Source organism: Bactrocera dorsalis, chromosome 4 (genome assembly GCF_023373825.1).
Source record: "Bactrocera dorsalis isolate Fly_Bdor chromosome 4, ASM2337382v1, whole genome shotgun sequence".
NCBI lineage: Eukaryota > Metazoa > Arthropoda > Insecta > Diptera > Tephritidae > Bactrocera > Bactrocera dorsalis.
In genome coordinates this window covers 17,436,783-17,453,766 of record NC_064306.1, presented here as the reverse complement: position 1 = coordinate 17,453,766, position 16,984 = coordinate 17,436,783, and the positions used below count along the sequence as shown (strand labels likewise).

Genomic DNA, 16,984 nt, shown 5'->3' with positions numbered 1-16,984 from the left:
CGATAGTTTTTCTCTATCTTACTTACGTATTCTCCCATTCCATTGAAAATTCCAGAAAATGTAACAGTGTTAGTGAACAGCTGAAAATGTTTCAATGTGTTTGTGCAATCTGTTACCTCCGTCTTGCAGGGAAGGATACGATTATATACTATATATATGAGTGATCAGGCTGACGAGAAAAATTGAAATCCGGTTGACTGCCTGTCTATCCGCCCGTCAATGAAGGCTGTAACTGGAGTAAAAATTGAGATGTCTCGATGAAACTTGGTATGTATGTTCCTTAGCAGAAAACGTACATAATCGAACCATTTCACGCCTGCAAATCGCCATTAACCGAAAACACATAAATTGCCATAACTAAGCACTCAACTAAGATATAAAACTGTTATAGAGGTACAGAGGATCGCAGTAGCAAGAAGATGCTGTGGGCAAAACGTTTTGAAAAAGTGGGCGCGGCCTATCTCCTAAAACTAAGCACTCAACTAAGATATAAAACTGTTATAGAGGTACAGAGGATCGCAGTAGCAAGAAGATGCTGTGGGCAAAACGTTTTGAAAAAGTGGGCGCGGCCTATCTCCTAAAACTCTTAAGCTACAACAACCAAATTTGCTAATGCAAATCTTACAAGATTCTTTGTTAAAAGAAAATTACGAGTTTGTAGATGGGCGTAATCAGATCACTGCCACGCCCACAAATCACCATTAACCGAAAAGATACAAAGTGCCCTAATTAAGCACTTGATGAATATATAAAGCTTTAATTTGGTGCATATGATCTCAGTAGCAAGAGGCACAGCAGGCAGTAGGAATGCGCCATACCAAGCTGCTTCTAGGAGAGTGCAACCTCTCCAGGTTCAAAGAACTAATTAACCTCCCCCGTGACAAATTCCGTCTCCTCGTCGCGCTCTACAGAGGGCACTGCAAGCTCAGGAAGCACTTGTCCAACAAGGGCATAGTCTCCTGTGCTAACTGCCGGTTCTGCGACCTGGAACAGGAAACACCAGCACATCTAATTCTGGATTGTACAGCAATTTGCACAAAAAAGGTTTAAGGCCCTGGGTTCCATATACATTGACAGGGATCACGTCACCTCAGTAGCGCCAACAAGCTCCTAGAACTATTCAGGCTGCTGGGACTTGGAGAATACATGTGATATAGGAGAGGGCACAATAGGCCCCAGGTCGCGAGACAATACCTCACTATAATATCTATCTATCTCTTTATCCATATGGTAGGAGGAAGTTTAATGGGAGCCAGTGTGAAAAATGGACGATATGTACGGCACCGACCACTTTTTAATACGTCGTATTGTTTTTCCAATCTTATGTATTACAACATTATGAAAATGGATGAAATCGGACAAAAACCACGCTTACTTTTCCATGTAGCACAATTTGAAGTTGATTCGTCCAGTTTCCAGTACACAAATCAAGTAGCAATTAATATAACGGGAAAAAATTTTGCACGAATAATGTCTTTAGTGTGTGCCACCGTATCAATAAAAATTGTTTTAATCCAATAAAAACGGTTCAAGATGCTAGGTTCCGAATATATAGACCTCGGTACCTATAGCTGACTTTTGATGGAAAATGTTGGTAAACGTGTCATATATGTACATGTATAACTGAAATAAAGAGATAACCCTTCCCTTATAATGGTATGTCTGTAAGGCAAAAATGGGTAGAATCCTATTAGTATGTCTGTGTGCTACAACAGTGTTCAATCGAGTCAATACTTCCCTTAACCCCCATATACTAAATATAAAAATTTTCGAACTTCCGGGTGACTTTGTACCGTATATATCGGACAACATGTGCATTATCCCAATGAAAATAACAGAGCCTGTTTTAATCTTAACACTGTATATATGTGCCTAAAATAGATAGATTTGAGCGAAGACCGGGCCTAGTTCCTATATAACGGCACGATTCCGATTACTTTGGCGAAGGGGTAAAAAAACGAATTTCCGTATAAATGGGGTATGTGCGGATAGGACAGCTTCTCTAGAGGAGGAATATGTAAAAATAACTCATATTTTTTGAAATATTCCCTATTAAAAATTCAAAAATTTGCACTAAAAATACATGGTATTTCTCTATGTTTCACCAAATTTTTTTTTAATTTTCAAATATATAAATATTTAAATATACACTCTAAACATTGAAATGTGTTCACATTTCACTTTTATTTTGTAATATTTTACCTAAATTTATTAATTTAATTATCACTTAGCACACTCATCGTTGCAAAGATTAGAGGAAAACAAACGTTGCCACATCATAAACAGCTAACTTGTAGGATTCTTAACGATTTTTCTTTTTGTTAAAGATAACAAACTGATAACCAAAGTAATAACAGTAACAGATATTCGGGTAACAAATACTTTTTGTTATCCATAACACATAGGTAAGCTATGCGCTAACAAAATAATTTGTTACCCGTAACATACTGTGAAGAGATTTGCTAACAACAATTGTGTGTATTCTGTTAGAACAAGGCAGCATGTGATATTTGCCATTGGTTAGAACGAGATAACCATTGAACATCAAAAAGCTATGTGTTACCTTTTTCCACTCTCTGAACAAAAGTAACAAATATTTTAACGAATGCAAAAGTGAACAATAACAAGTCGCTTACACGTTTGCTAACAGCTACGCGTCTTACAGGGTTATCTTGTTCTAAAATGGTTTGCAGTTGGATGCATAGTGCTCCACTACCTTATAGTGCTCCTGACCTTATTAATCGATACAAGTTTTCATAATCGATATATAAGTGTATACCATCCTTAGATGAACACTGTATATGTATTTTCATATTGAAATTGTTTTCATGTTTAAAAGTAACTCAGTAATATATTGTAGAAGTATAAAAGAATTTATGATCTTTTTAATCTATGTTTTGTTATAAAATATGGATGGAAAAATGGACTTCGAAGTTCCTGTTCTAGCCGGATATCTTAATGTACCAATGCAATCTAGTTTTTCTTTAAATCGAATATCTAAAAAGGTTAGTTGTTCATACAAAATTCTATATTCAAACACATTTTTATAATGTAAACAAGTTCTAAACTAATAACATGATAGTTTTGGAAGTGATCTTTATTTTTACATTAAAAAAAATTCAGGATAAATGAGGCTGGGATTCAGAAAAGCATCCCACGATTTCAGGGTTAAAATGGGTATGTACGAATAGAGTAGGTCCTTCAGATTAAACAAAAAATATATATATATGTATTTAAATATTGTTGCCGCTGACTTATGGCTTTTGAGATATTTACATTTCAAGTGCAAAATTCAACTATTTAAACCGTGTTTTTTGATTTAGAATAAATTTTACACATATATGTATGTTAAACTTATATCCACTAACAATTCACTAATCCGATTCCTCACTAATAATGCGGAACTAACTTTAATTAATATTTAATTTTCGGTGAAATCCATTTATTCATAAATGAACAAAGTGGTACTGGAAAAAAAAGAAGGGTTTTCCATATAAAATTCATAATCGTGTGATGAGTAGCGCAAAATATTTCAGAAATTTCCTTCTCTTGATAAATCCCGGTGTTGGACCGGATATTTTTCTTAAAGCCAACACATGAAGGTATCCTTCGCCAAAGAAATGAAGCCACTTTGGTGTTGGTCCAACCAGGGTTCAACGCGAAAGTACTGAAGACATCTCGGTTGGGTCCGTCCAGGGTTATTTTTTGAAGCTCCGTGGAAGGGCGGCAACACAAAAGGGAGTTCTGAGCGAAAGAACGGAAGAGACCCCTGGGTTGGTCTTACCAGGGTTATTTTTCGACTCGCGGCCGTAGGCCGCCTTTAAAGGAATAAATTCTACGTGAAAAGTGAACAATACGTTATTTATCTCCTGCCATTGATTTTTGTTTCTGCTGGTTCTTTTGTAAACTATGTAGATAAGGTAATATTAAATATTTTTGCATTCTCTCAAATATTCAATTTTACCTTATCTACATAAGGTATCCCTTTTGTTATTGTGTGTACATAAAGAATTAAACAAAAGTTAAGTATTGAATAAAAGTTATTTTTGTACCTTTTCATGTAAAATAAATGGGTAGAAAGGAATTAGTGAGTTGTTTGTGGTAAATTTTAGAATAGCGATTGCGGATTTGAAATAGGTATCGGCGGAAAGGTGACTTTCTTCAGATCACGAATATATATAATATATATATAGTGTCCACTTATTTATAATTTTCAAGATATTTGCATTACAAGTAAAAATATTTGCTAATTTTTACTTAGTAATTTTTATTTTTTTAATGGGTTTTCTATTTATATTATTACTAGAGGACCCGTCCACCCTTCACTGTGGCTGATACATAGATAATACTACTACTACCATCTATATGATTTCCATTAGTTGAATTATAACTATTAGTTAATGAGATATAGCATCTTTGTGAAGCAACTTGTGGCATTTTACAAAGAAATGGATCATAAAGCATTTCGTGTGTTAATAAAGCATTGCTTTTTGGGGTAAAATACTGCTGAGTTTTGGCTTAGGGAAATCCACGGTTGAAAAGATATTTGCTAAACGGGAAACAGGCGAAATGAGCAAAGTAGGTGCGTCGCAAGTTCATAATCCAACAAAAACAACGAATAACTGATTCTAAGAAGTGTTGAAGTGCTCTCTGATCGGAATAAAGCCGAAATTTTTCGTCGGTGATAGAAACATAGCTCGACAGTCATTCTAGTGAACTGCATATGATGAACCGGTTCTCAGGCATGGAAAAACGAAAAATCGGCTGGAAAAGTTATAACATCTTCTTGGGATGCACGTGGTATAATACATACTCAAAAAGACTGATTACTGAGCCAGTTATAATCTATTTCACTGCGTATTTGGTTGCAGTTCATTTCTTCTATTCGCATGTACGCATATATTCTAATGATTCCTACAAACATGAATTTTGAACAAATTCTTATGTTTTAAAATATAATTTTTTGAATTTATGAGTTGTATTAAATTTTAACATAAAGAGATAAAAAGTATCTTATGTCCTTACCCTGGTTCTAAGCTATCTCTCCGCCAATTTTCAGCCGAATCGGTTCAGCCGTTCTTGACTTACAAATGGTGTAACTAACAACAACTTTCTTTTATATATATGTATATATTGATATAGATGTGTTTTATTATTTTTTTTTTTTTTTTTTTTTTTTTTTTTTGAAGAAATGAAATATTCAATTGATTCTTATACTATGTTCGGACCGACAATGTGTGTTGTCGATGAGTTTTCACTGACAACTATCAAAAGCGGCATTCTCTTGCTCTTGCAAAATTGCACGATGACACAAAACGCAAAAATCCTATACCGAAATATGCAAGGACAAGAGAGCACCCACCGCAGAATCTAATGATATATGACGGCACGAAAATAAACATGGGTTTTGGTCTGACATATTTTACAGCCATTGCAAATAATTTTCTGCGTGTGTTTTCGCTGGACCTGATGGAATTATCATGCTGATGCTAAAGTATCTAGGCTCGACGGGAGTAAGCTACCTCACCAAGATAATCAACCTATCGCTGGTCACTCTTCAGATACCCAAAATTCAAAGTGTGGAAAAGCGGAAGTGTGGCCCCACCACTGAAACCTGGAAACCAGCCAATAAAGGGAAGTCGTATCGTCCCATAAGTCCCCTCCACAGTAGTGAAGACACTTGAGGACTTGTTACTCCCGACCTTCACGCTTCACCACCACAGTACCACCACAGCACCTAGCGTCATAAACGCCCAGATAGTTCGTTGCCTTCTTACTATTTCGAGGAAAAAACTGTAAACTGACACGAATTAAACAAGGAGTTCTGTGGGGTGATGTCCTCTTCCCGCTTTTGTTTAACTTCTATATCTCGAAACTCCCGCAGCCACCAAAAGGAGTTTCTATAAGCGTAAGCGGGCATGATATTGACGTCGGGCAATGAAATCGATGGCATGTGTTCAAACGTATGTAAATGGCTATCTCTCCGACCTTTCTCGCTTTCTCTCTGCACGAAACTTACCACTTTCCCCCACTATATCAACAGCAAACATATTTGCGAACTGGATGAAGGATTATAGACTTGACCTTAATATTGCAGTCGATGGCGTCAAGATTCCGGCTGTCAATAAACCTAAAATTTTAGGCGTGACTTTTGGCAGTGTTTGCTCCTTCACTCCTCATGCGACAGCGATTATAGCCAAAGTACAGAGCCGCAACAAAACCCTCAAGTCGCTAGCCGGTAGCACATGGGGAAAAGACAAAGAAACGTTGTTGGGAACTTACAAGACCGGTCCCTAACTACGTCGCACCAATATAGTCACTTAAAAGCAGAGAAACGCAGACGAAGAAGCTTCAGACATGTCAGAACACTGCACTCCGGACCATACCAGGATGTTCTTGATGTCTCCGGTCGAACATTTCCATAGCGAGGCCGTATTCTTAAGGTTAAGAAACATAACGAACTTCTCTCCAAATAGTTCCTGCTGACATTTTTTCGCAGAAACCATGATAGCAGAACATTAAGGGGTCAGTAGGGTAATCTGGACTGTTTTTTTTGAGATTTTTTTTTTCGTAGACATTTTTATTCTACAATAGAACTTTTTCACATATGAGGTATATCGTGGAGTGTATAAACAATTTTTTCGGAATTTTTCGATGACATATGTCGAAAAAATGGCTAGGTGAATGAGATGCGTTTTTTTCATTGGCGGACACGGTTTCTCATGTTTGGATCATCTGAAACACAAAACTCCTATTTATTCTTAAAAAGTACCTGAATGGTAGCCAGGAGTTTTGTGAACATTACAGAAAAAATTAAGCAAATAGTTGGTTCAGTAGTTCGACGGGAATTATGTCCGCCAGTTTAAAAAGTGTGTTAGGTTATCGTGTGTATTTTGTGGCTATCTTCTTCTTCTTTATTGGAGAAGACTTCGCTTACGCGGTTTTAGCCGAGTTTACAAGAGCGCACCAGTCGTTCTTCCTTTTGGCTGTAACTGCGAATACCTTCGGTGGTCATTGGCACATAGAGTCTAGTTCCGGTCCCATTATAGCGACGCCTAAATTTTTCTGTGATTTTGGGTCATTGAATTCTGCTGTCTGTGAGGTATAAATTTAAAATGCAAATACCCTAGACTGTTTTATTTGAGAAGTTGTGGGTTTGTAAATGAATTAAATGCACGAATTCCACTAAATTGAGAAATGTTGTACATGAGATGTATGTGATATGAATAACTCGACTTGACTGACCTGAACTCTATCCTATCTGTACGGTTATGTGTAACGAAAGTTAATCTAACGGAACGCTAGCGCTGTCAGCGCCTTAAGGGATAAACCTGCTTTAGACGCTTAAAAAATCGATTTTTTTTAAGATTTGTTTTGGAATGTATTCTGCCTTTGGGAAACAATTGCCCGATGCATATCACTTGTGGATTTGTCGGATGGCGGGCAGGATGCAGGTCACAATTTCTATCGAAAACAAAAAATTCAAAGAGATTCATATTTTTTAATAATGGTACCTCTAGTTAAACTAAAAAAAATCCAAAACAAAGTGTAAACCCCAGCTCCATATATTCCATATAATGATTTTCGATAATCTAACCGACTTTATGCCAAAATTGTGGGAGTAATAATATTATGAGGAGGATGGGGTCATCTGTAGAAGTTCACGCAAGTGAGGAAAGATCTCTGATTGCCATTCACTTGGGAGTGGCCAGAAACGATTCTTTTACATATGACTCAAGTAGTTCACGACTTCCGGTCTTTGACCAAGTATCCTCTGGGTAACCTAAGAACATCCGTTTGAAGGCGAGCTAACGTGAGAAGGCGAAACATCCCCTGTCATCAAACAAACAGTCGTCGCACTCGCGACTTGGCACTCACGTCACTGTTGACAGTCATAACTTTGAAGTTGTAGATAATTTCGTCTATCTTGGGATCAGCGTAAACACCACCAACAATGTCAGCCTAGAAATCCAACGCCAACAGGTGCTACTTCGGACTAAGTAGGCAATTGAGAAGCAAAGTTCTCTCTCGACAAACAAAAACCAAACTCTAAGTAGGCAATTGAGAAGCAAAGTCCTCTCTCGACAAACAAAAACCAAACTCTATAAGTTCTCATAATTCAATAAACTACTAACCCCAGTTTTAAAAAATTCTAAGTGAGAATAAAATTGTTGGATTTCGGTGTTTATAACATCGAAATAGTTTCGGAAATTAAAAATAGATATTATTATTATACTCATAAAAAACATTTTGATTTTGAGTTAGAAATAATCATTATGTTCCTGTATGGTCCCTTCCATATAAAGTGTTATTAATATAAAGATAGATGGAAGTAATATTATTAAATTTATTTAACGGATTCTTTTATTTCCTTCTTTCAACAGAAAAATTGTCACAGATACTGTCAATTATTCAATTCAAGTCGTCATGGTATTGAACGACTCGAGATTTGCGAATCTAAAGATGACAAGAACCCAAAAATAGTAACGCTCGAAAACTGCGTCAAGATAACACAAGAACCAGCTCCGGCCAATCTCATACTAGTTATAAAAAAAACAGAGTCTCTGACATTAAACGCTTTATCAGAGGAAGACTTAAAAGAATGGACAAATGCATTACAAATGGTTGCTTTTCGAAATAAAAACAGTTTAAGCATACCGCAAGCCGCGATAGAAGAAGATAATGATTTATATTGTAGCTCTTTTGGTGATGGCTTATTTTTTATTACACTTATTCCTTCAGAAACGTCGATTCGTTGTAATTTTGAATCCAAATCGTATATTCTCCATCTGACCGCAACTGAACTTCAATTAAAATGCACTGAAGATCTTAATGAAATAAGAGCAAGATGGCCATATCGATTTATTCGAAAATACGGTTACCGTGATGGTAAATTCACATTCGAGGCAGGTAGAAAATGTTGCACAGGAGAAGGAATATTTACGCTTGATCATACCAATCCCCAAGAAATATTTCGTTGCATGGCCGCAAAAATGAAATCTATGAAGAAGTTAATAAATTGCGACAATCACAATAATGACATTAATGATAACCATTGGACGATTGCCGCAAATATGGAAGCGGGCTCTCGAAGCCCCTTGACACCAAACAATCAACAGTGTATAAGTATTGAAAGCAATTCTCAAAATAGTGTTTCCTGTAGAGAATTTGCGACATCTAGCGATTCCCTTAACACCTGCTTTACAAACTCTAATAACAATTCGATATCGACATTATTGCATCCCGTTTTAAAACAAATCCCGAGTAAGCCACCCCGAAAAATACAATCAACATTCCCCACTTCCGGAAGTTCTAATAAAGCACAAATGCTTACAGCAAATCTAAATTTTCAATTAAATGCTGATAAATTGTACAAATATCAGAATTATGAGGCAGTTTCGATAACAACATCAAGTGATCCCAATAAAACGATTGGGTCAACCCTTGTTATAAAGCCGAATTCTCCAGAGTGTGTTCACAAACAATGTCTAACATTGCTTAATAATGAAACTTTAGGAGCTGAACGAAACTATGAAAGCATAGAAACTGTAACTGATGCCTGGAAAACTCTTGGGATAGATGAAGTACAGCATAAGGAACGTGTTTTGGCCAAACATTGCGATGAGGATTTTAAAGAACCATGTTGGCAACGTTCCGTCCACACTTGTAATCGCTCATTAAAGGAAACATTTTTACCATCTAAAGTGTCAAGGGTAATAGATATTGATATCGGAGAAGGATGCGGAGGGAGTGGCACTTCAAGTAATTCAAGGTGTATTGATGATTCGTATGATAGGCTAGATTTTATGTCGCCTAATAACAAAACATCCAGCGGTTATAACACAATTATATCTGTCATATCGCCCATTCGCAAACGCTGCAATTCCCCCTCTTTGAGTGATTATGAATTCATTGGCAATCCGGAAATTGAATTATCCAAGAAAAACGATATAGACAAAACTGGAAGTATCCGGCCTTTTAATTCCAATCTACCAATATGCCCAACTTCGATAGCATTAAAGTGCAACATAGTTGGAGAAAATTATTTCGAACCGTCCGCAAGTCAACAAGTGTATCAGAGTGCAAACATATCACCTACACACGAAAATTATAGTGGCATAAATTATACAATAGTTAGTAAGCCTAAAAGAGTTTGATACTGAATTTTTATACCCCTTTCAAAAACTGTGATTGTCGTATCTGAATTAGAAATATCTTATTCGATCGATTTGCAAAATTTGTAAATCCATTCTTATGTATTTGCGCCATATGAATATCTATATACATGTTTTATAAGAAATTAATAACAGTATACAAAATTTAAATGAACTGTTTTGATTTTAGTTTGAAAAATATATTGTTATATTTATGTAAGGTATAGTATGTAGTAAAAAAAAACAAAACTTACACCCACGATAATTGTTGATTTAAAAGTTTTCTAATCAATCCAGATATAACCAATGTAATATATGAAAATAACAAAAATTATCAAATCTGCTTGTAGAGCAGTACGCTGAGTTGTTCGTAAAAGTGTACCCTTTATGGATGTTGTTGTTTTAGCGAGTATCTAGTCCCCGTTAAGATGGTAAGGATTAGCTAAGTTATCCTCGACGTCATCCAACGGAATGCTCAATGAACGACGGGATCGGACAAAAGGGAGAGGAGTGGTGGCGTATACAAAGAGGTGGTCAGTGTCATGCGGAGACTCATTGCACGCAGGACATATATTGGATATGTCGGGGTCTATTCTGGATAAGTAAGAATTTAAATAAGGGTCACTCTCGTTTCTCGCAGCAACTCGAGATCTTCCTCTGCAGTGGATGGTGTTTTGACTCCAAGTACGTCATTCACTGGAAGGGACTCTGTGAAGGTGTTAATGGCTCCACTGTGAATAGGGGTTAGTGCTTGTCGGAAGTTTCTTGCGCCCGAAGCTTGGTCGGCCTATTGTCTGATGTCGTCGACGTAGTTGAGTAATAACCTCTTGATGTTCATAGGAAGCAGTTCCTTTCCAAGCAGGTGACTGCAACGCTGATTTCTGCGAAAGCATCACACAACTGCCTGGAGAGGAGTTCAATATGCGGCCCTCACTATGCAGGTGCTCGATAGCAGGCATCTCGTCGTAGACTGGAGTGCAGTATTCTGACAGGTCTAAAGCTGCTTCGTCTGCGTTTCTCTGCTTCCAAGTGACCATATTGGTGTTGCGTAATCAGGGACCGGCCGACCAATTGCCTTGTAAGTTGCCAACAACGTTTGTTCTTTTCCTATATGCTACCGGCTAGCGACTTGAGGATTTTGTTGCGGCTCTGTACTTTATAATCGCTGTCGTATGAGGAGTGAAGGAGCACAGACTTTCAAAAGTCACACCTAAAATTGTAAGATTATTGACAGCCGGAATCTTGACGCCATCGACTGCAAAATTAAGGTCAATTCTGTAATCCTTCATCTAGTTTGTAAATATGTTCGCTGTGGATTTAGTGGGGAACAGTGCAGAGAGGAAGCCATCCAATGATTTACTCTTGTGATAGAATAAATAGGGACGAACCCAACGACTTTCCAAAGCCCAAAAAATAGTTTTTATAAACACAGGTTTGAATCACAATTGACTTTATAACGAATCTTAATAACAGCAACGTGTGTGTATTGTTTATTCTGTCTATTATTTTTAGAATGGTATTTGGTTTCAATTGATAGCTTTTAAAACTGACAAAAATAACAAGGACGCAATCCACAATATTTTTGTAAAAGTAATCAAAACAGGTTAGTAATATATTTTTTTGAATTGATAGATTAATAATTAATTAACAATTTTCGTAAAAATCGCGTTGTAAGAGTGGCGTTGTAAGAAAATGTCCGCATTTTGGGAACCGCGTTGGAGCGAAAACGCGTTATAGGAAACCGCGTTGTAGGAGGTTTACTTGTATACATAACAAAATATCAGGTATATCAAAGAAAGAAAGAAAATAGGATTGATAAATTTTGGGGGAACAGCCTAGAAATGAATGCTGGGAGTTACCGATGATATTTGCAATCAAGATACCAAGGACCTAAGTCTTCTTCTTCTTTGGCGTTGTGCGTTCACTTCCTCTTCCTCTGCTTCCCCCGGCGGGTATTGCGTCGAATACTTTCAGAGCTGGGGTGTTTTCATCCATCCGTACAACATGACCTAGCCAGCGTAGCCGCTGTCTTTTAATTCCCTGAACCATGTCAATGTCGTCGTATATCTCGTACAGCTCATCGTTCCATCGAATGCGATATTCGTCGTGGCCAATGCGCAAAGGACCATAAATCTTTCGCAGAACCTTTCTCTCGAAAACTCGTAACGTCGACTCGTCGGTTGTTGTCATCGTCCAAGCCTCTGCACCATATAGCAGGACGGGAATTATGAGCGACTTGTAGAGTTTGGCTTTTGTTCGTCGAGAGAGGACTTTACTTTTCAATTGCCTACTCAGTCCGAAGTAGCACCTGCTGCCAAGAGTAATCCTGCGTTGGATTTCCAGGCTGACATTGTTGGTGGTGTTAATACTGGTTCCTAAATAGACGAAATTATCTACAACTTCAAAGTTATGACTGTCAACAGTGACGTGAGAGCCAAGTCGCGAGTTCGATTACTGTTTGTTTGATGACATGAGATATTTCGTCGTGCCCTCGTTCACTGCCAGACCCATTTGCGTTGCTTGCTTGTTCAGTCTGGAGAAAGCAGAACTAACGGCGCGGGTGTTGAGGCCGATGATATCAATATCATGATGGGCTTTAATCTTTCACACAATGCGCTCGATAGAACCTTATACGCGATGTTAAGGAGGCTTATCCCACAGTAGTTGGCGCAGGTTGTGGGATCTCCCTTTTTATGGACTGGGAATAGCACACTTGAATTCCAATCGTTGGGCATGCTCTTTATCAGCGCTTCGCCGCCGTGTTTTAATAGCTCGGCCGGCAATCCATCGCCCCCCGCCGCTTTGGTGTTCTTCAAGCGGGTAATGGCTATTCGAACTTCTTCATGGTCGGGCAGTGGAACGTCTGCTCCATCGTCATCGATTGGGGAATCGGGTTCGCCTTCTCCTGGCGTTGTGCGTTCACTGCCATTCAACAGGATGGAGAAGTGTTCCATAATCCATAATTTAAGTATGCTCTGGGCATCGGTAACTAGATCACCTTTGCGGGTTCTACAGGAGTATGCTCCGGTCTTGAAACCTTCTGTAAGCCGCCGCATTTTTTCGTAGAAATTTCGAGCATTACCCCTGTCGGCCAGCTTATCAAGCTCTTCATACTCACGCATTTCGGCCTCTTTCTTTTTCTGTCTGCAAATGAGCCTCGCTTCCCTCTTCAACTCTCGGTATCTATCCTATCCCGCACGTGTTGTGGTCGATCGTAACGGTGCGAGGTAGGCAGTCTGTTTTTTCTCTGCTGCGACACGACACTCCTCGTCGTATGTTCTTAGGCTACCCAGAGGATACTTGGTCAAAGACCGGAAGTCGTGAACTACTTGGGTCATATGTAAAAGAATCGTTTCTGGCCACACCCAAGTGAATGGCGTTCAGAGAACTATCCTCACTTGCGTGAACTTCTACATATGACTCCATCCTCCGACTTAAGTACTTTCACACAAAAACTCAATTAAAAACGCCATTGTCAAATAAAAATAAATTACAGACTAGTTAAAAATGTTTTACCAAAATTGGCGAAATCTATTTTGCTATAAGTTATAAATATACATACATATGTATATCATACCAACTTGTATATGCAATATGTTCTTGTCACATACATTATATATAAATAAGAATTAAGTGTCTTCGAAACTACTTTTTTTACTTTGCAAAAATCAGTATTTATTTTTATTATTGTTATGAATTCTTACTTACATTCATATATACATATGTGCATTATTAGCATCATTCAGCCCTATCACGCAATCCATCGTATACTGTTCTTTCGGGAAAGATACGAAATTGCTAACATACAATTCGAACAATTCCAAACGTAAGTTTGAAATTCGTAGAGTGGTATTTACTGAATGCCCTCGACACGTTAAGTTTTTTATTTTCTAGGAATTTTATACTAGCGGCAAGCAGCAATATGCACTAATGTTTGAGCTGTTACAGAAAAAACCTGAAATGACGTAGTACTCCTAGGCCACCCGTTACATGTACAGCCGAATTAAGAAAAGATCAACGTTTACTTAAAACAGAATACCAAAAAAAGATTCTCGATAAGTCGGACGCATCTTTCCTCAGATATGCGACGATTAGGCAGAGCATTTGAAAAACAAAACGACTTAAAACAAGTAAGGAAGGGCTAAGTTCAGGTGTCACCGAACATTTTATACTCTCGCATGATAAAGTGATAATCGAGATTTTATTATCCGCCATTTACATATTTTTTTATTTTTAGTAGTTCCTGAGATATGGTTTTTGGTTCATAAGTGGGCGACGCCACGCCCATTTTCAAAAATGCCTGGGTGCTGCTTCCTTCTGCCATTTCTTCCGTAAAATTTAGTGTTTCTCACGTTTTTTGTTAGTCGGTTAACGCACTTTTAGTGATTTTCAACATAACCTTTGTATGGGAGGTGGGCGTGTTTATTATCCGATTTCTTCCTGAACTGTATATGGAAATACCTGAAGGAAACGACTCTATAGAGTTTGGTTGACATAGCTATAGTAGTTTCCAAGATATGTAAAAAAAATTTAGTACTTTTCCAAAAAAAATTACGTTCAAATATGCCCCTCCCTAATGCGATCCTTTGTGCCAAATTTATGGCTTAGTTATGAGACTTTATAGGTTTTCGGTTTTCGCCATTTTGTGGGCGTGGCATTGGGCCGATTTTGCCCATCTTCGAACTTAACCTTCTTATGGAGCCAAGAAATACGTGTACCAAGTTTCATCTCAATTTTTACTCAAGTTACAGCTTGCACGGACGGACGGACGGACAGACAAACATCCGGATTTCAACTCCACTCGTCACCCTGATCACTTGGTATATATAACTCTATATCTGACTCTTTTAGTTTTAGGACTTACAAACAACTGTTATGTGAACAAAACTATAATACTCTCTTTAGCAAATGCTATGAAGAATTTGATAGCTGCTAAGAATTCAATTAAAGCAAATGTTGGAGATGAAAAAAAAAAAAAATACAAACAATGTCAAAAAATAATTAATTAAATAAATACTTCATAAAACTGTAAAAATATTTTGTGTTAATATTCATTTAGGATATTATATTTGTGTAAGTGTTGCAAATATAGTTTCTTTAATCCGTGAAGCTGCATTATTATAAGACGATAAAAATTTCATTATTTTCTGTAAAAATATTTGGATTTGAAATATTTTCTAAAATTTCATCATGCCGCAACATTAACGATTTTCATGGCTCGTAGTGAAGCTCACGAGCATCCAGCAGACATCTAAATCATTTTTTAAAAACACCTATTGTTCTTTCTACAATATTTCTCGCTTTTGCATGCATTTTATTATATTTTTCTTCCGGGCTTCCTGAGAGATGGGTACGGAATGGTGTCATTAATAGGGCATATCCAGCATTTATAGTACAAATATAAAACGATTTTGATTTTTGGAAATTTGTAAAGCGTTTTGGGAATTTTTGTAACATATATGTATGTATGCATAATACCCAAAAGCCAAGTATTTTGTTCGCCATCAAGGTAATTTTTCTCATAAAAAATAACGAGCATTGCTGGCATTCCATATGTGGCAGTCGTAATTGCTGCCAGGATACTGAGCATGCACATAACGTATTTTCATATTATTGTCACATATTTGCAAAACATTTGTCATCAAACTTACAATTATGACATTGATTCTAAAATATCCTTTGCTGTTATAATAGAGAAACTTATCTTTAATTGGAGCAATGATTTTAATATGTGTCCCGTCTACACACAAAATCGCGCCTGAAAACAAGTATTTCTGAAAGAAGTTCCTTTTTGCTTGTCTTTTTTCATCGTTACTTAACTCAAGGTTTATCCACTAAGGGCACAAGCAATCCCAATATATCTTTTAAGATGCAAAAAAATGTTGACTGAGCCATTGGAATATCGAAGTCTTTACACACTCCATGCTGGTAGCCTCCCTCAGCTAAAAAACCGAAGTCAATCGATGAAGTAAAGATATAGATGACAATCTCAAAGGACTTGCCTTCTTCTCTAGAAAGCCGAGGGCATGCGTAAAGGCCACCCTATTTAAGCGAGTTTTCAATAAACCTGTTTTAGAATAACAATTTGAATAAAATTTAACTGGATTCTTGAACCGTCCCTCAGTGATTTTCTCTCACGTTCTTCCTCAATCAACATAAATACAAACGTTAGCGGATCCATATTTTGTAGGTAAATTCAATTTGAATATAAACGATTTCGATTTTATTTATCAAAATTTAAATTTTTCCTTCTACCCAGCTGATTTGGAAATGTCAAAATTAAGGCTGATAACAAAAGTTTAGAATTCACACGGTGGAAGCAATTTATGCGTATTCGCAGCGGACATTCATATTCGGAGCTTAGCTACGATCGATTGCGTGATAGGGGTGATTACCACTTAAGGAATATTTCATATTGTTTATTTTAGTTATGCCGAGACGTTGATGTTGAGAAATGTCGAGTTAGCACAATGGCTCAAAGTAAATTAATTAAAGTATAGTTTTATATTAAAAAGAAGAACAAAAAATAATCTATACGGCAAACCGCACAGTACGGTACTTTTTCCTTGGTTATTATCCGCTAAATACGTAATTGACACGTATTTGGCCAAAAAAACACATCAATCATCGTATTCCCGAGACTTGGCCCCCCACGACCAAAAACTGAAGAGATCATGAAAGGATGACGTCAAGCCGAGAGGAGCTAAACAAAATCACAAATTACTTTTACGTTTTTATGTGCTTTGAGGATTGAACAAATGCTGGTGGAAGTGTAATGTATCGAAGGGTGATTACTTTGAAGGGGACATAATAGATATACATGAATAAAT

General features: G+C 37.2%; 2 protein-coding genes across 2 annotated transcripts in view; one reads left to right on the top strand and one right to left on the bottom strand.

Moving 5' to 3' along the window:
* The first annotated feature begins 2,771 nt into the window (after positions 1 to 2,771).
* LOC105228180 (uncharacterized) lies at positions 2,772 to 10,325 on the top strand. Its single transcript, XM_011207889.4, has 2 exons — positions 2,772 to 3,005; positions 8,385 to 10,325. Exons 1-2 carry the CDS (start codon positions 2,910 to 2,912, stop codon positions 10,155 to 10,157), a joined length of 1,869 nt encoding a protein of 622 aa, XP_011206191.1. The 5' UTR covers positions 2,772 to 2,909; the 3' UTR covers positions 10,158 to 10,325.
* A 5,122-nt stretch (positions 10,326 to 15,447) lies between these two features.
* Positions 15,448 to 16,984, bottom strand: part of LOC105228186 (GPI inositol-deacylase) — a 50,604-nt gene continuing 49,067 nt past the window's right edge. The window contains exon 18 of the mRNA XM_049454612.1: positions 15,448 to 16,857. The gene's annotated coding sequence lies outside the window, so the exon portion shown is untranslated. The remainder of the gene's footprint in view (positions 16,858 to 16,984) is intronic.